The sequence below is a fragment of the Branchiostoma floridae genome, chromosome 1 (assembly GCF_000003815.2).
Source record: "Branchiostoma floridae strain S238N-H82 chromosome 1, Bfl_VNyyK, whole genome shotgun sequence".
In the NCBI taxonomy this organism is placed as follows: Eukaryota; Metazoa; Chordata; class Leptocardii; order Amphioxiformes; family Branchiostomatidae; genus Branchiostoma; species Branchiostoma floridae.
In genome coordinates, this window is record NC_049979.1 from 7281760 (window position 1) to 7302249 (window position 20490).

Genomic DNA, 20490 nt, shown 5'->3' on the forward strand with positions numbered 1-20490 from the left:
ACAAACCTCATTCAGGAACTTGATTATCTGGTCAACTGTTAGGTACTCCTTGCCTCCATTCCTGGAAAAAACAAAACGAAAATGGTGACAGGTTGTGTGATCTACAATGTGTGTCTAAAAATGTCTTCAAATGTACCAAAATCAGTATAACCTCCAAAAACAGTTCCTACAACGGTGTCGTTTAAATGGATATCTAAGCTTAACAAAGTACTTTTGTACCAAAATAAGTAGTTTGGATCAATTTGTATTACCAGGTACATGAATTCTGTTTATGACAGTAGTTAACTTTACAGGCACATACATGTGGGGGCTTGAAATACACACTTGACCAAAGAAAAACCTAGGTTGCTCAGTGCGCAACCCGAAATTTTGCAGTTGGAACACTGCTTTTCCCCCACCTATAATATATATAAAATAATCCAATCATGTTATGCCAATCAGTACAGTACAGTACAGTATATCAGAAAAATGCCTCAAAGTATTACATGTCTCCACAAAGTGGTCTACAACCATAGTAAGTTAAGGAATGTGACATACAGCTTATGGAAGAGGTCATCAATGTCTGTCCTTGGGCATATCTTCTTATACAGCTCAAAGAACTTCTCAAAAGTAAAGTCTGCCGGCTCAATCTCGTCGTTCTACATTAGTCAAGAAAAAGGAGAGAGGAAATACATTTGAGGTGGTATCTCATTGCACTTGCTGCACTGGTGTGGCAATGCGGGGTTCGAAAGATAACGAATTTCAGAGATAAAGAACAAATTTTTTTACATTATGCGCATTTTGTTTTCTAAGCCATACTTATTACGCAATATCTAAATTATAAAAAATCGTAGAAAATAACACAACATTGGCACAGTGAACGAACCCCGTAGTGTGGCACCATTGCCCCAAGTACAGTGAGATACCACCTTTAGTCTGGGAAACAAGGCCTCCCAGAGTATACATTGAAAGAAGCAAACTCATTCAGTATTTTTTTTTTAATCTTGCGGATACTGGTATGTTTTATCACCCCTTCAAGTCTCGGGTGAAATAGTAGCTACTACACTAAATGCATCCTCAGAACAGACCTGATAGCACAGCCTGACAATGAAGATAACAAAGCATGATGCATATCCCTCTACAAGAAAAAGGCGGGCATGGCCCTTTTCTGTGATTCTTTGCACAGACATCCCATTTACACCCCAGAAGATAAGGTATAGGGATTACCAGAACTAAGTCTACTGTGGGTACTGATGAATGTACCTGCTCTACCCTCCCAGTACACAATGCCTTGGTGACAAATCTAGAAGCAAATGCGTTCAGACAGGCAAATCCACAACTTTCACTTGTATCATCTAACATCCCCTCGTGATGGCTGGGAAAGAAAATAAGTGGGACGTTCTAGACCTGTTGGACTGCAGGAATGACGACAGCAGCAGATAACAGAGAAGTATTGTGCAAATCTCTCCCATGCAGGTTGTATCTACGTCATTCACAGTTAGATACAGAATCTTCAATAATCTGCCAAAGTTAGAGAGCAACTATAGCTAGTAGCCAGCTTGGCTCACACAGAAATGTTCTGATTGAAATGCATTGCATAATGCCATTTACTTTGGCTAAATCATCCATTCCTAACCTTTCCATTTGGAAGTCCAAGGTCCTTCAGACTCTGAAAAACCATCTTCTCTGTTTTGCCAGAGGCAAATGTTCTTGTGATACTGCAAGGAAGATATATTGTAGTATACTACGTCATTACAATATAATTAGTCATGCAAACATAGCACAATTACACCTTTAGCATACCTTTATTGCCAGTACGTGACACCTGAAAAATACTTAACACTTCTTCTGATATTCATGATTCTTCAAATGGCTCCTCAGACAATGATTTTACTGAACCCAAGCTGAACATCAATGTACCTACATGCACATACAGTATACCATCTAGAAATAATGAAGATGAAATTATTGAACATGAGCTCATATCAATCATACTTCCAGTTCTTGATTCCTGTTGCAAAGTTATCAAGATAAGTTCTGCCTGTGACATACACATCAGCAGTCTCTGAACCTGCCACCAAAACCACAAAAACTTCCTTTTGAGAGGCAGAAAAAACATTAAGGAAACTTGCAATTGTTAGTATGTCATAATGATGATACACTGTTTTCTTGGAACCATCATCATCATTTGCTTCTGAAATTAATCAAAAAGAATATTTTTTGCAAGTAATGGTACCAGGTTCTGAACCGGCTGCCCAGTTTACCATGACGTCATGGGCGGAAATTAACTTAGAGATTACCTATCGGCAGGCATAAATAACTAGCAGTATGACTTGGAATGTTCAATGTTAAATAACATCAGAAGGGTGTATATTTTGCAGAAACGTCTCTAATAGTTATAATGGTTGCTTGTCATCAGGAACTGTTGCTTCTTGGTGCTATTGATAATACCGTAGAGAGAGTCCTTACCTTCTGACAGGAATCTTGCCACTAGGGCTGACCTGGAGGGAGAGCCTCATCCAGCTATAACATGAGAAAAATATTTTTGCATGTTGTCCATGTACAGTCATTAAGTAATTGGTTAAGACAAAGTAACCTTGGCGACTCATATATTCCTAATTTCACACGGCTGGCTCCACAATGGTGACATTTTTACCATAAGGCAGCTGCTTTTTTCTAATATCCTCCATCAAAAACTAGGCAATTCTAGATAGAACCAGCTTGTACTTAACTTACTAAGTTACATAGCTTGGCTTACATGTACCTTGGATATACTTGCAATTAGTCATTCCTAAAAGTAAAAGTAGATTGCTTCCCTGTGGGGTACAATCTAAAAAAATTTAAGACAAGGGTAAACAAACATCTGTCTTCAGAATCCATTACTGTGACCCAAAAAGCATGAGTGACTCCATGAGCCTTGTTTTGTGGTGAACTTCAAGTAAATGAAAAAAAAAGACCACTGACAAATGTTTTGTTCAAATTTGGTTCTTCTGGTCCCACAGATAAATCACATCAACCAATGGATTGGTTGCAAAGTAGTTAATCTGAGATTTGAAGTTGTGCACTAGTTGTGCACTGTATCAACAGGCAAAATGATATTTGCTGTTCTTCTTACAGAAACAGTTAGACGTAGCAAGCAATAAACAGCTATCCTACATAACCAACAGTCTTCCTTTTGCAACCCTGCAAATAATACCTGGTATTATTTTCTTCCTGCTGTAGTACTGTTAGTATGTTCAGATCCGTGGTTTATGTTTGTATCTGTTGAGGTTTGTTTCAGTTATTGTCTTCTATCTCTATTTTCCTTATGTAATCATCTCTGTTCCCATGTCCGAGCCATTTATGATTATTTGAAATGCAATAAATATTTTTTTAATAATAATACCAGACTTAGATACTCACTGTTTTTGAAACTGTGTCATTGGACACACATTGTTTGCCTTGTAGTTATGGAGAAGACCACGTATCCCTTCCCTCCATGTCTGAAAAAATGTTTCATCATCCTCTAAGTTTGACATGGGAAAAATGCATCATAATCAATGTGCAAAGTTTTATACTGTATTACAGTACATTGCAACGTTACACCTGCAAATATACCACTTAGCATACAAATTACAATGTAACATAATACATTCAATACACTTAACTTCTTCTTTTGCAGCAGTGAAACATGAAACCAACACATCAGGTGTTCCACTGTACGTGAGGTATCAATGCACGATGTTGTTCTGACACATACTATTTCATTTGCCTCGACAGACTTAGCCCATAATCCTTTCCTCTTGCGGCAATCCTGTAGCCTTGGCAGACCTTTGCCGTCTCAATGATGTAATGTTGGCTCTACAAGCTTTAACATGTTTTCTTTAGGTCTGTTAGAATTTGACTATGGGTCCTGAAAGGCTTTCAACATTTCAGCAAGGGGAATGAATAGAGTTAGCCCATGGCGCTGGCTGGGTTCCTTACCATGGCAGTTTTTGCATCATCGGCCACCATGTACATGATACTTAGGTTGACCATGTCTTCTGCACTGACAACAGTGATGGACCGATCATCGATTGGTCCTTTGTCATCAGACTCCAGTTCCTCAATCGACTTATCATCCAAGAGAACCTTCCCATCCTGAAAATAACACGGAAAACAGATGTACATGTAGCTTACAGGCTGATTATACAGTTTGTACTACTGTCCAAACAGTGGTTGGTGGGGAAAATTGTGAAATTTCCTCTTTTTTATTATGCCATATTTTTTTACCAGTTGGTGGGGAGGCTGATAAAAAATTACAGCATATAAGGGAAAGGTCGTGATTTTCCCCACCAACCTCTGCTTGGAGAGAATATATACAGCATACAAGTGAATGATTTTCATGTTTTTGATCCACTTAACACACCAGGATGATCATAAGTTAACAGCTGTTATTTGCTGGCGGATAGAGGACAGCCTTGACCCCATCTTGTAAACATCAGGTGTTGTTGACCTTTGACCTCCATGTTTTCTGCCGCAGAGGTTGCCTGCTGTGCAAATCTAGCAAACCCCATGCCAGTTATGTCACAGGTCATGGCCTCAAACCACCAAATATCCTTAAGCATGACTATTATACATTGATCATGTGGTCATTTAAGTCTGCACCCTAAAAATGGTCCCTGATGCTAATGCAATGCGATAGCTTCACCTAATGCAATTCCCAGCAAGCTTACACATCTTGTCACTCTCAGGCTCTTCATTGCTGTTGTTATGATTCATGACGAGTCTTGTGCCGTATAGATCAATGGGCTACCATTGGAGAAACGTTGACTGTTTGGAATACAAATAACCTCTCTAAACTGGACTCAATTTTCCAATCACATATTTTTTTACAGTCACAGTTATTTGGTACTGTTGGATATAAACAGTTATGATGATCATATTTGTATCATCATGCAGATGAATGTGTTTTTCAGCACAAATAATAATATTTGCATTATGCACTAAATTGAGAGATCTTGTGTTTCCAATCTTATGGTAGCGTTAAATACATACAGTGTTTCTTCTCATCTCTCCAAAATTTTCAATGTCATATGGTCCTGACACTTTCCAGCTATTATGAATTCCTACTGTATGTGTCATATCCAGAATGAAAAAAAAAATTAGGATTCCTTTTCAATGTGGAAGGGGGAGGTACAATGTACGAGAGCAAATAGGTCTCAGTACAAATTCTTCAATACAAATACCCATACAATGCACAGGACTATTCACCTTGACTGAGCAACAAGGAGAATGCACAACAAGCCATTTACATTGAACCCTGATTGAATTACTACATTCCCGCAGGTGACTTGATGGAGTAATTTTCCACATGGAGGAAGCTAAATGACATCTTCCCGTCAAATGGACCATTTCGCTGGTCCCTTTTTTTCACTCTCACAGTGGGAATCCCCATTTGTGGGACGGCCGTGGTGCTAACTGAAATGGAATCATGCCAGACTGAAGGAGGTGATTAACGCTGGCTTGAGAGCAGCGATGTGCACAAGGACAGAGGAACAACTGCAGCAAGCAGCACTTGCACGGGTAGAAAGTGTTTGGAACAAACATTGGAGGTTAACCCTTTCTTTCAAATGGAAGAGAAAGCAACCATTCAGTAGAGTATAGCAAGTATAGCTAACTAGACAACTGGGTACAATAGACAAGTTTTCAAGTACTGTCACACCTTACATTAATTCTGTAATGCTTACATTACAAAAATGTACTTCTGTAAATGATTCAACTGCTTTTTAAGTCCGAAATTCTAAGGAACAAGCTCATTTTTTTCCAAGCCAATAAAGTTACCCCTGATTGGTCTGTTACTCAATAATACTAGCATACAGTATGACAAAATGTCCAAAACTATAGACAGGTCTTCCATCAATAAGAAATTCCCTATCCACTCACATTATCTATGGCAACACAGCATAGCCAGTTTATTTCAGATTGGATTACAACTGGCCTTCACAAAAGAGACCAGTCTGTCATCCACTGCCACTGAGTCTAGCATATTCAGGTGTTGAGTCCAATTACACCCCTGTCAGTATGATGGAAAGGTCTGTAATGGAGTAAGATGGATGATGGAGACATGTGTATACCTGATGTTTACTGATGTTGGTACAACAGAAAGGTCATCATCTGTTGCTGTCAGCTTCAGAGATGGTGTATTGCATATTGATACTCAAGCAGCGACCAATTTCAACATCATCATTCATGAATCTATTTTAGCACCTTGCAAAGATCTGAATATAGAATAGAGATGAAGGACAAAAATAACTAAACAAGTGCTTTTAAAAAAGCTGGCGTTTCGTCTACGTTTATGAGTGTGAACTGTCTTTTTCTTGAAGTAAAATCTGTTAGAAAAAGTCACTCAAGGGCTGTTGCGTCTATAAGAAAAATTGTTATTTTGGAAAGGAGTACTGTTTAATAGCTGGTCTTGGCTTACAACTTTATTTCAAATGTACAATAAGTTCATTATAAAATCTATCAATTATATTCAGGTACTTATGTACACTTGAAAAAGCACCATCAGCACTGTGACAAGATTCTATCTAAATTGACTACCAAATGTCAAACCAATTAACAGCTACCTCATCTCTATTATACTGGTTTCCGCATTTACAACATTTCTTCCTTGTTTTCCTGGATAAGTTTGCTAATATTCATGAAAATTTCCATACTTTTGTGTCGAGCGGTGTGACTTTCCACATCCGTGTTGTCTGAAAACTTCTGAATGAAGTCGATACTGAACAATGGAGCATTTGCTACTGTAAGAAAGGATCGCTGTTTTTGATGGAGTTTCATGCAAACAACATCAAGAGCCTCTGTTTACATCATGAATAGTAGTTTAGTGGCGAGTGTTTTGCGAGAATCATCTTACCGCGCATAGGAGCCGCTGCACGATATTTTCCATTACCATGAACAGAAAAATTCGAATGCCGGGTTTGGAATCTATGAAGTCCTGTTCATAAGACAAAGGCCTTGCATATATGAAATGAATACTAAAATTTAAAAAAATGATATGTAAAAATATAATATCAATAGATAAATAGAATATTTATATATTATCTTCAATATTTAAAAAGAAAAAAATCCACTCTCGGTTTCGAACCAGGGACTTTCCGATCCGATGGCCTATGACTTTACCGATTGAGCTAAGTTGTTACGTGTATTGGATATGAGTGTAGTCGATACTTAACAATGGAGCATTTGCTACTGTAAGAAAGGATCGCTGTTTTTGATGGAGTTTCATGCAAACAACATCAAGAGCCTCTAGATCTGTTTACATCATGAATAGTAGTTTAGTGGCGAGTGTTTTGCGAGAATCATCTTACCGCGCATAGGAGCTGCTGCACGGTATTTCCATTACCATGAACAGAAAAATTCGAATGCCGGGTTTGGAATCTATGAAGTCCTGTTCATAAGACAAAGGCTTTGCATATATGAAATGAATACTAAAATAAATAAAAAATGATATATAAAAATATAATAGATCTATCAATAAATGAATAGAATATTTATATATTATCTTCAATATTTAAAAAAAAAAAAATCCACTCTCTGTTTCGAACCAGGGCCTTTCGGATCCGAAGGCATATGACTTTACCGATTGAGCTAAGTTGTCACATGTATTATATATAAGTGTACATTATGCTTTAACCTCACTACATAGTATTATTTATGTCGATTTTCGGTCGCTTTCTTGATAAAATCATTTTTTTTCTTGTGCAATCTTGTGGAATAGATGTTATATGGCCATTTTCCAGGATATTGAAGTCCGAAACCACAATGCAATGGTATTTCCAAACAGTTGTAGCAGTTGCATGCGGTCGTGTTGAACCAAACCAAGCACCAAGCATGCATCCATGCATCCATGCATCCATGCATCGAAGCAAGCACTGAAGGTAAAACCCAATACATTGCGTTTCGTCGCCAGAGGGCGACGAAACGCAAAAATGAGTGTGCTAGCTGCCACAGGGAAGGCTTTTAGAACCATGCAAAGAAAAGGCAAATAAAAAGAGTTATCCCTCACTGGGACACAGAATTGCAAACTCCAATGAGAATGGATCGTTAATGATAAAATGTTTCACATCTTCTAAGGACATGCAGTAGATTCAAAATCAAATGGTTGAAATATGTGGACAAATGTTATAGAGGTAAATTGTGTGACCTATAGATGATTTGTACATAGACAGGTCTAGTAGCACTTACACTTATTTCAGTACAGGTCTACTATTTCTTACACCTATTTCAGCACCATAAACAGCTACTACATTAATATCAATACCAAAGATAGGTCTACTACCAATTCTGCTTTCAGCACCACAGACAAGTCTTCAATTTCAGTACCATAGACAGGTGTAGAAGCACTAACACTTATTTCAGTACTATCAGCAGGTGTATTATCACTTACACCGATCTCAGCGCCATTGACATGTCTATCATCACTTACACCAATTTCAGCATCATAGACAGATCTGCTATCTCAACAATTTCCGCACCATTGACAAGTCTGCTATTACTTACACTGCATTCAGTACCATAGATATGTCTACTATCACTAACACTTATTTCAGTACCATTGGAAGGTCTACTATCACTAACACAGATTTCAGCACCAAAAACAGGTCTACTAACAATTTCATTGCTTTCAGCACCATAGACAGGTCTGACATAAATTACATCATGTTCAGTACAATAGATATGTCCCTTACACTTACTTCAGTACCATTGGAAGGTCTGCCATCACCAACACTGATTTCAGCACCATAGACAGCACATTTGACACCAGTTCAGTTCATGAATACATCTATCTTCCACAAAAGCTGAATAATGATCATAGACCTAATGATTTTAGCTCATTAGACCTTGGTTCTTCATACATGACTTCTAAGACTTAGATCAACTCTTCCCAATCATCATACATAACAACTGACAGCACATCTCTAACTTCATATTATCAAGTAATAGGAAAATCCTCTCTGTATGCTGAAGCCATCTTGGTAGCACAGATACTATAATGTTAGCAAAAACTAAAAAGTACTTTTATCCATCGTCTTTTGTTTTTAATCTCATTGAAGAACACTACCTTTTTGTACACAAACCAGGCTGTTATTTCCTCTATACATGCAATCTTATTTTGCATAGAGGAGTGAAAATTACTGACAGGGAGAAGATTTCTGAAATTTACTGACTCTTTAATACATTGATTCAGTCAAATACTGAAAGAGTTGTTGATGTCTTTTTTCATAGCATATCTGCTTGGCAAAAATTGAAACACAGCCAAGAATCCCAAACCTGTATTACTGCAACTGAGATGCATTGCGTTAACATTTGTATGTTTCAACCACCATTTACAAAACTGACAATGTGATGCCAGGCTTTTATCTGTTCTGAAGAATCTCGCTGAGCTGGAGCACTGACAAGTCGGAGCATGCATTAACGACATTAGCGCTAACCAGTTTTTGCTTTCAATGTGGAAATCTGAACATCACCAGCAAATTATGTGCCAATCGTCCAATGTAGCAAGGTCACCTTCCAGGAAACAAAACCCTTTCACATTTACATCTCAAAAACATCTACAATACAGGGAAGTCTCACAAGTTCATACATTGCTTCAAAGAGACATCAGTTTGTTAAACGTAAAGGAGCAGAGACTTATTCCATTTGGGTATGGCACATAAAAGATAAGCTGTATCACAAACTCCATGTTTTTATGGCATTGGAGAAGGATTTTGACACATGTTATTGAACAAGGCAATAGAGTTCTAATGCAGGGCATTGCAAACTATTACCAAGTTACAACAACACTCGAATTATTACACTCCAGGGCTCGAAATACTGGGTGCATGTGCACCCAGGTGCACCCAAAATTGGAGCTGTGCACCCATTTATTTTCTGTGGGTGCACAGGGCGCACCCAAATATTTTTTTAGGTTTATGTATGTAAAGATATCAAAGTACTAGTATACAACATATTCTTGACATCTAAGTTAGAAAGATAATAAAATTGTCTGTCATGGTACTTGTTTAAGAACTTGATAGCTTGTAACTAAGTTTTATTATTAGGTTATTACTTAAATTTAAGTGGTGCACCCAAAATTTTTTGGGTGCACCCAATTTTTTAAGCTGGGTGCACCAGTGCACCTAATCCCAAAAATGAATTTCGAGCCCTGCATTCACTTCCTGTGAGGAAGTTACTTGTAAAAACACATCCATCTTTTGTGACACCTTTTGCAAACTGCGTTTCATAGAATACATAGTAGCCAAAATTCACAATAGAAAACGTGCTGGAAAGTCGCAATGATATTTTGGGAGCAAACAGCTTTTTTGTCTGTGACTTCCTTGCGACAAACAGCTTAAGGAATAAGACATCTGGAAACCTCATGTACTGATAACATGTCCATGTCACTGGCATGGCAATACCTGATGAAAAATTTACCAGAAGTGGTTAATTTGAATGATGTTATGAATGCAAGTATACATGTATCTTTACATCATCTTGATCAATGATAGATTAAAAAATCTTTAAAATCATTGAAAATATAAACTGTAGAATTTGGTTACAAAAATAAAAGGAAGAAACATGAAAATAAGACCACAACCTAATGCTGTGTACTAAGGGAAGGAAAAGGGAAAACAATCCTTAAGCTTGTTGAGTCAAAACAACCAAGCGGAAGTTAGTGCAAGCTACAAGGTTTATACAATAACATATATGCATGTTTTTTCCATAGCTTTGTTTGTAAGTTCCATGTGTGTAAAAAATGCAAGCTTTTCAATTCAGTCCTGACTGGAACAGCTTATGGACATAAGAAGTTTCACAACTCAGCTGTTAACCATGTCAACATCACTTCCTTCTTTGCAAACTACAAAAATAACTTACTTAAAGCCTCTCTCCCTCTCTCAAAGCCTCCATCTATTTCACAGACAGATACATACTGTTTGGGTACTGAGCTCAAAATACATGACAAGCCTTGCGCTTCCCTTGTTGGGTCAGACAAAAATGATTTCATTTCAAACTACCCTGCTAAGTTTTGAGACAATCTATGGCCCAGAACAGAACTATTTCTGTATAATTGCACCATCAGAACATGGCTGTACATGTGACCACCTTTTCACACACCATTACAAAATAAAAGCCCATTTGTATAGATGGGGTTGGCAATCAGGAGATTGTCTGATTTGCAAAATGGTACACGAGATTGTTAAATGAGTTTCCCCAGCTTTTCAGCAACAGCACATATTCTTACTCGTTAACCCTTAGTTTGCTAAGTATGGTGATTTGCCATGTGAGACCATTAATATAATAATAGTTATTTTGATTTTTAAGACTGTGTATCTGAACATAAGGGACAGGCTAGGACACTGATGGTGCTTTTTTGTCCTTTTTTTTTTCATGAAAAATGAACTGAGTTTAAATGCAAAAAGTGTCTGAATTTGCATTAAACCTGTTCCAAAAGATAGTGAAGGATACATTGCAGAGCCTTTTGCATGTTTTTTAAAGTTTTTGAGGGGAAAAAATACACATAGTGCTACTGGTCTTTATACTCTGGTCCAGTATAAAGTATCAATCACAATGTCCAGGTGTGATAAGCTTTGCCATGAAGATTCTCGAAGGCTTAACAAATAACTTTTATTTGGAAATGATGAATGAAGTTTTGACATCATCCCTTCCCTATTCACAGTTATGTTTCAGAACATTAGAACATGGCTCTCCCATGTGACCTTACACTACTCAGCACAGGCAGATCTCATTACTTCAAAATGCAAATTAAGATGCTATCACTTTGTCTAATTTATCAGTCATTTCAACTGGCAAAACCTTTCAAAGTTAATTGGAAAGGGTACATTGCATTGTTTAAAGAAGATATGTAAATGATCAAAATTTCTCATATTTCAATTTGATCAGAGATCCCAATGCAATAAAGATACGCAAAGGATGAACAGTACAAAGCTATTATTAGTATTAATCTAGTGAAGGATTCTGCATGCTCTGTCCTATATTGAATTTGATAATTTTCCTGACCCAATTGCAAGATTTTAAGCCTTCATCAAACAACGTAAATTACAGACCAGTATCATACATCTACAAACGAAGTGTGACCCCAATTCATGAATCTGTGCTACAAAGGATAGCCTAGATAACTGTGTCCTGCTTGGAGTTAGTCTTTGTTTGAAGGTCACCTTGTGAGTGTCCCCAGGTAGTCAGTGATGTCTAACAATCCAGGGCTCAAAATACTTTTTTCTGCACACCTGCACTGGTGCAGGTAACATTGAAAATTACCCGCACCAGACAAATTTTACCTGCACCACTCTGAATCTAGGAAGTATGGATCATACTAAATTTTCTAGGAACCATTGCCACTTTTTCTTTTATACTTTAAAGGCAGTAACAGTCAGTGCAGCTTATTAACAATCCATATACACCTACATCATAAGGCATTCATGTATAAAACCCTGTACATGGGCCAGTGCAGGTTAGGTGGAGATAGACATCAGAAATACCTGCACAGCTCCAATTTTACCTGCACTAACCTGCATATGCAGGTGGTATTTCAAGCCTTGCAATCAAAATGCTTCACTTCTCAGTCAGCCATGGATTCCCGGCTACCAGCCAACAGCCATTGCATACACATGATGTAAGATGAAATGCCCAGAATGTCTGACGAGAAGACTGGCATGACTGACTGGTCCAAATACCATGAGCGTCTGAAAACATGTCCAGAATATTCTAAAAGCAGCAAATTGATGTCTATTGAGAGTTCCAAAATGTCTGCCAAGTGACCACAATATCTAACATCAGTATAGTTCCTCTGGAATATTTGACCGGAACATTTGACCTAGATGTCTAACAAGGTGCCAGAGTGTCTGTAGGATTGACGTGATATCTGACAAGGGACCATTTAGTGACCAAAATGTCTGCCAAGTGACCACAATATCTAACATTAGTATAGTGCCCGGAACATTTGACCTAGATGTCTAACAAGGTGCCAGAATGTCTGTAGGATTGACCATGATATCTGACCAGGGACTATTTAGTGGCCAAAATGTCTGTCAAGTGACAATAGTGTCTAACAAGTGGCCAAAATGTTAAACAAGGCAGCCTGGCAGGTGTTCAAAAACGGATTACAATGTCTAACAATCAAATTCCCCCTCTTTCAAGCTGCAGCTTAGTACAAGGTTGCTTTCCAAACCTAGCTCATCAGACCTGTTCCATCCTTTTCCTATCGTTTCTTTTAAGATATCTTAAATCAGAGCTGTAGTTGGTTATGGGAGATGGAAAAGAAGAGGTATCTACTAAGGGTGTTTTCTGTGAGAGTAATGGTTAATGCTAGTTCACCTTTATTCGTAGGGTAACCTTTATCCGTTGTACTCAATACCAGGGTATTTCACTTTCAGGATATCAAGTCGACTGACGGTGGTCTCAAACTACAATATGTTGAACAAAAAAGCAATTTGAAACCACCGTCCATCTACGTGATACCCCTAAATATCCTGCTTTTTAGGTACAACGGAATTAAGTTACCCCGCGAATAAAGGTGAACTGGCGTTACATCTCAAGTAACGTGGGACTGCAGAGGATGTCATCCATATAATCAAATCAACATAGATAATGCTCATCAGGAGACAAGATACACTGTACATCAGATGCCCTGATCACATGGTACAGCATTTAACCAATACTGTTAGTGCTTAACAAATACTCCACCTGTTTCTGCACATAAAGACAAATGCTTCCTGCTTGATTATAAGTCTACCATGGACCACATGCTAATCTTGAACACAAATCTATTTTGGAGCATTATATTTCACAGGGACTATAGAGGCATACTCAAAGGGCCTACTACAGTCAGCTTCCATTGTACTAAAGCTAGCTAGAAATTTATGACACTTGAAGTTTTGCCTGCCTAAATATCACTAGTGGCAGCACATGGTTCTACAGCTACTGTTATAACTGAACAACTGAAAAAGCATCCCAACAAGAATTGTTACCTTGTGCCTTATATTTTCCATAAGCATGGTATGGAAGACTTCCCACCATATGTATTAAATCTATAAAAAAATAATAAAATTACCGGTAACACAGTTTTGGACTTGCATCTGATTCAGCAGGTACATGTACATGTTAAGATTCACACCTGACTACTTAGGCTAAACTCACAACGTTATGGGGACTCCGGAACATGCAAGGAACATTACGTTTCGTCATGCATGGCACTTCTGTCATTGTGCTACTGCAGTCTTCCTATGTCCTAACACAGGAAAAGTTGAACAATGACAGTCTACAACTAAACCTTATTGGAAGGAAAATGCTTTTTAAAAAACTTCTTTGTGTTGCTGATTATCCAGTGCCTGTACCTACAAATTGATTTCCTCAAAGGAAGGTGCCTTGCAATATTTGATGAAACGAAAAACCAAACAACAAGGCACCATCTGTGTTACCTTGATAGAACATTAAATGTACCCTGTGGAAAGTCTTATCTAATCAACTCTCTGCAAACTAAGATGGTACAAGCAAGATATCCGTGTAAGATTAATTCAGCTGTCAGGAGTAGAGCCGGGAGGTTTCACTATGCATCAACAGCTGCCAGGCAAGAAAGCTTGTCATCAATTACACTGATACCAAAAGAGCTTTATGTTGTCAGGGTATCCCCACACATTATTACGAGAATTTGTAGGTATATACATTGACTTGAGCCCTGAGAGCAATCGATTCGGATTGTGAAAGTGATGAATATATACTGAAATGCCTACCTCAGTGTCATCTCATACGTTTTCTCTGTTATGCTGGTTCTATTGTACTGCTAAACTTTCAGATGCATTTTTTCTTGCAAATGAAACATTTGTAAGTATCTTGTATAAATCAGATCATTTTAAACCTTTGAAAAAGTCCTGGTAAATAGACCTCAAGTTTGACCGAAGTTACCCCAGTATCCCAAAAACATAAAATATGAGATTATACTAGCTCCAAGGAACAAAACATTTGAATGACAGTTATGTGCATCTGTCATATCTCAATAATTAGCATACAGTTTACTGGTTTATCAACTCCTTAAGCTGTCCCAGTCAAACCTGTACAGGTTACCACCTCTACGTATTAAGGACCACCTGGCTACCTCTTTCTTGGGTCCCTCAGATATTTAGACACATGCATTGAAAATCAATGCTGCCTATACTGACCACCTGTCTATATAAACCAGATTTCACTGGTCCACAAGAGGTGGGCAGTTTTGACTGTTTTGGAACAATATCTGCTATCCTCTCGCTAACAATGTTATATGTTGTTATAAAATCGATTCAGGACAACGCACTTTTGTAAGGGATAAATCTGTGTGATTGTACAAATGTCAGCCATAGTTGCACAAGACGCTATAAAAATACATCTGGTGTGTTATTTGCAGCCAGTACGTACCTCATTTTTTAGTATTGAGGCTGATTTTTACATGCTCGAGGCACCTCCTTGAACACAGAATCCCCGTTTTTACGTTCCTTCCGAAAGACGAATCCGTGAATTCTTGGTCGGGCTACAGCATCCAGTCTTCCTTGGTGGTCTCCCATCAAGTACTGACTGGACTGCAACTTGCTTAACTTCCAAGATTGGGGGGATTGGGTGTACCAACATGCCACACGGCCGTAGCTATATAGTACTGTATTGGGAGAAGCCTGCAAATATGATTTAGAATATGAATATCTCAGTATGGTGGGAACAATAACTTGGCCACACTGACTCTCAAGTCTTATGTTTTCCTTTGTCCGTATAGAATTGACCTCTGGGCTATTAGGGTTTTAATTCTCTTCCCTTAAACAATTTGCACTTGCTGTAAACAAGTTCTCAACAGGCTTGACTACTGACTTGGCAGGCGTCAGAATCGCTGAAAAGTTCCTTTGAAGTGGACGGGCATGAGATCTAAGAGCTACACAATGGGCGCCAGCCGTGCTTAGGTCTGCCGAGAAAGATGGAGCAATTATCTCGCAAAAAGGAATGATCAATGCCCTTCCTCAAGTACATGTCCTGCATGTTTTCATGGTAATGGGGAAAGAAGCCTAGAATCAGTCAGAACTAAAAAAATCCGGTGGTAGTAAGTATTCCAAAAGTTGTTTTATACAGAATTATTTCCCCACATCTAAAATCCTATATAATTACTGTTTCTTTTCTGTATAAAGTACTTAATTTTCATCTTTAAGGTTATTTCTACATTCTTCAAGTCTCCAAAGGCTCATGAACAACATTTTGACGACTAAAATTAAGATAGTGGGGGCAATGAAAACTCATTGCAATGGCAAGGGAGTTACTGTTAATATAAATGTACAATAGTTGGTGGTGGGTGGTATGCATTAGTCTTTTGGCCTGTATAAAGATTGTTTAACACGATGAATGTTTGTAGGGCATTGCCATCAAGAAAAAAAGTGGCCTCTTGTGACGTACAGTATTACAAATGTTTTCGAGTGACGTATCATACATGAGTGTAATTGATTATGCAAATAAGATCGCCATTTGCATAGATTATCAGTTGATCATCTCTACCTTAATAACCCTAATTTGCATGATTTACGTCTGACAATGTTCAACTAACTTAACGTAGCTGCCAAATGTTGCTAGAACAAAATTACCATCATTTTTCACTTTCAATTTGTATTATGACATTTTATTAACAATTATTGATTAAGCCATTTGTTTAGAACTCTCGTGATCATGTTTTCCCTGATACCTATGTATAAGGGGTCTATCAAGAGTAATTAAGCAAACACGTAAAAAGAAATTACAGGGAATTACAGATGTGTACTGTTAGAAAAGCCCAAACAATTTGATCAGAAATGTCATTTTTTTTCAGCATTTGGGGGGGGGGGGGGAGGCTCAAGAGGATTTAAGCACTTGTTAAGAAACAGTGAATGAAATTATAGTATCTTTGCACCAAATTTATCAGTTACGTCAATTTTGAAAGATCTTATAACCTATCCCCCCCCACATGAAATGGTTGCGCAGACAAATTACAGAAATTCCTGTAGAATTCCAGGAATTTTGGCCAATACGAAGTGTAGTACACTGTTAGGCTAGCCCCTGAGGTGCTGCCAAAAGTCATGTCAACTTTGTGTCATCATGTTAAGCGTATAAAATAAACAGTGAGAAACACAATGTAAAATAGTAGCCTGACCAATTGACATCAGATTCTTTAACAACTGTGAAGAATCTGTCAAAATATCCTTGAATCTCGATTGGGATCTTAACTGAAATGAAATCAGCGAATGTTCTACCCTAGGCCAAGACCTACCCCACAAAAGACATGAAAAGCCCCTTCAGCCCCTTGTAATTTTTGAAAGGTATCCTTTTCACAAAAAATTCAAACAACCAAGTGAAAATGCTTGTTACACATAGCCCCACCTGCATGGAAATATACCAAATTGAAGATGAAAATTATCATCATCATTCACCTGTAAGTTCCTGTCAAATGTGCAAATACTGGAACATCTAATAGTATGCACCCAAAATGTGATGCTATGTTGTCTAGGTTGGGTAATAGAAGGTTTCCACACTAGCGCCCCCACGTACATAAAACAGGCAGTGATTAGCTTGTCAGCCCGTCAGAATGTGTGCACGAAGCCACGCACGCTTTGCTGGGGATGACTGTTAATGAAACTATAAGCCTTTAATGAGAAGTCAGGTGAAGATAAGTCCTGCCGGGATAATTCCAACGAGCGCATGTCAGTGTCAGCCTCCCCGCAGGTTTGCGCCATCCTCTACATTAGTTCTCCAGATTACCGCCTTACCTGGCATGCATGGCAACATGCAACGCACTGCATCCTGACTTAATCATGTTGACGTTATGATGAGGTGATAACAATCTAGACTATCTTGAGAGGTAACGTTACGTCTTGTGAAAGATGCAAAGGACCAGCAGTTGGAGTGTACAATCAAAGCTTTCGGGTTGCACAAATGTAATAAGACTTGCTACAACAGCGATCGCACCTCAGGATGACAAAAGATCTTCATCATGTAGCGTGGAGAACGGAGAGGAGACACGGATGAGGTCCAGACACGTCACAGGCCCCACCATCAGGTTTAGTTTTAAGCTCTCTTGATGGTAACAAAGAAGGCCCACCCCCGTGGTCGAGTCAGTTTTAGAGTGTAACTCAATGACCTGTGTCTGGAAATCGTCCATATCTCCTCTCTGTTTTCCACACTACAGTTGGTGGCAGCAGCGGGATACAAACCCACACCATTGAATTGTAACAATGATGGAGTGTAAATGTGCACAATTTTGCCATCCTCTGGGAAAAAATCTGCAGACTGTGTACAACATACAATATCCATAATGTAACTTGTAAATAAATATCGGTTCTCCAATATCTTAAACAAGGTACCATCTAGCTAGTACTCCAGATAGCTGGGAGCCACCTGAAAAATCCTTGCCCTTGACAAAATCTGCTTTTACTTTAAGAAACAAAGTAAAGAGAATTTCAATATTTGTATCAAGAAGTATTATTGGTGCAGTACAGATTACTTGCAAACATGGAAGGTTCATTGACTTTAACTTGAACTCTATAACTTAAATTCAAAGGAACAAAATACAGTCTTTTTTCATGTACTAATAAAGACTACAAATTGCAGGTGTTCCTCATTAAATAGTTTCATACCAGACAAACACAGGGGTAGATTTGGAATAATGAGCTGCTTGGAGCAACATCAACAGTGACTGTAGTCTGCTGAAGGATGCTTGCAGTAGTTATGATGCGCATAGCTCATCAATCAGAATACCCATGGGGAGTATCATGCAAGTTGCTTTTTTTCACATTTAGATATGTGCTAGAAAGCCAGCAATAATTTGGCCAATGTGAATGCAAATTAATTCTTATTATATAACTTTAAAAGTTAAGGTTACATTGACTCAAATACTTACCTTTGCTAAAAATTCTACGGAGAAAATGGGACTTAATATTGAGACGTTACAGCCCTCATGGTGTCAATGTCTGACAATGACTGATGAAGGCATAAAGACCAATTTCATTGCACTTTTGCATGTATGCCAATGCACTGCTTTCATACATGTGTAAGAAGGGTAGTAGAAGAACATTCTAAGAACGCTTCCATTTCACTCCTGCACCTGCGGACGGGCGTAGGTGTTCGACGTCGAATAGCGACGTTTGCGCTTGTTTGCAGGTGTGGTATTCGAACGCGTTCGAGATTTTGAATAAATCAGTTGAGTACAAGCATTCAAAGCGGCTGGTCGTGTCTTTCCTTGTCCGTCTCTCGGCTCTCAACACTCCGGAACGACCCGAACTTTAGGGAATCACTACCACCAACACACATTCCCTACATTATGGCCTTGTCGGCAGGATTTCATTCTTACACATGTACCTACAAACTATACCTAGCAGTATTGTGTCAGTTATTGTGCTGGTCTGCATCCCTACACTTGACATTAAAACACAGCCTGGCCTTGCTACAACACTAACAGTTGACACTTGGTGCCAGTTGTTAGTCACCATGAGAACTTTAATCACAACTTTATTTGATATGTAGCAGCAAACGCATCTACAGGATTTCTTTCTCAGGGGAGTGAAATAAGGCCATTTACATCAGAGCGCACCAACCGAGACGGGGGCTGATACCTACTACCAAGCACCTTTGACCCTTTGCTGATGTCACACTTCCGGTCCAGATGTGTGACCTAGGCTTTGGGTCATTTCAACTTGATAAGGATCAGAGGACTGATCAAAAGCTTGTTGGCAAGCGCTTTATTTTGTGTACAGATACAAGGTCTTGTTGTAACATAATGTTGACTACCGTCACAGATGAACTTACATTCAGACAACTTTCCAAATCGCTGCATGTTTGCCACAAGAAGTCTCTAATTGGATTGGGGAACCTTAATGATTATGTATTGTGAACAACTTTGAGCCACATTGCTGTGTAACCGGTTTCAATCCAGGATTTTACGGAAACTAAATTTACAGCATTAGGAAGTGATGGTTATAAATGACACTGTCTATATAAACCAGAGTGAGAATAAATCAGTCAAGTCATACAGTAGCCATGTTTGCAGCAGCTGGAGTTTCTCAGGATTTTTTTTGTTTCAAAGCCAGAGTATTCTAGGCCCAAACAAGTTAGTTACAAGGTTCTTTTGGTAAATTTTACCATTATCTTGAAGTTAATAATATTCTATCAATCTATGTCCATGGTAAAAGTTACCTACCTTTGCTTGAGCGCCAGGTCTCACATCGTTTACTGTAGAAATCTCCAGGACTTGTCCTTCCTAGATTAAAGTCAGGTGACAGAGTTAGAACAAAGGTATAATATATATATATATATATATACAGTATATCATTGTTCACCACAAAAATGTGCAGTCTTTGAAAGGTTCTGACATTATCATTTGATCCTAGAAGAACAAGAGATCACACACAGTCTGTAAAGCAAACGATTTACACCAAAGTGGTAATTATCATAAAAAATATGTCATTTCATCTTTAAGATTCTAGATATTTATCTAAGAACATACAAAATGCAGAAGTCCAT

General features: G+C 38.3%; 1 protein-coding gene across 2 annotated transcripts in view; it reads right to left on the reverse strand.

Annotated features, from left to right (window-relative positions):
• LOC118413239 (1-phosphatidylinositol 4,5-bisphosphate phosphodiesterase beta-4-like) overlaps positions 1 to 20490 on the reverse strand; it is a 58520-nt gene that overhangs the window by 18846 nt on the left and 19184 nt on the right. For both annotated transcript variants that reach the window (XM_035816484.1, XM_035816475.1), the window contains exons 4-10: positions 20168 to 20227; positions 3943 to 4098; positions 3382 to 3461; positions 2449 to 2502; positions 1616 to 1697; positions 538 to 638; positions 7 to 61 (exon numbers count right to left, since the gene is read on the reverse strand). In XM_035816484.1, coding sequence (XP_035672377.1) covers positions 7 to 61; positions 538 to 638; positions 1616 to 1697; positions 2449 to 2502; positions 3382 to 3461; positions 3943 to 4098; positions 20168 to 20227 — 588 coding nt within the window. The remainder of the gene's footprint in view (positions 1 to 6; positions 62 to 537; positions 639 to 1615; positions 1698 to 2448; positions 2503 to 3381; positions 3462 to 3942; positions 4099 to 20167; positions 20228 to 20490) is intronic.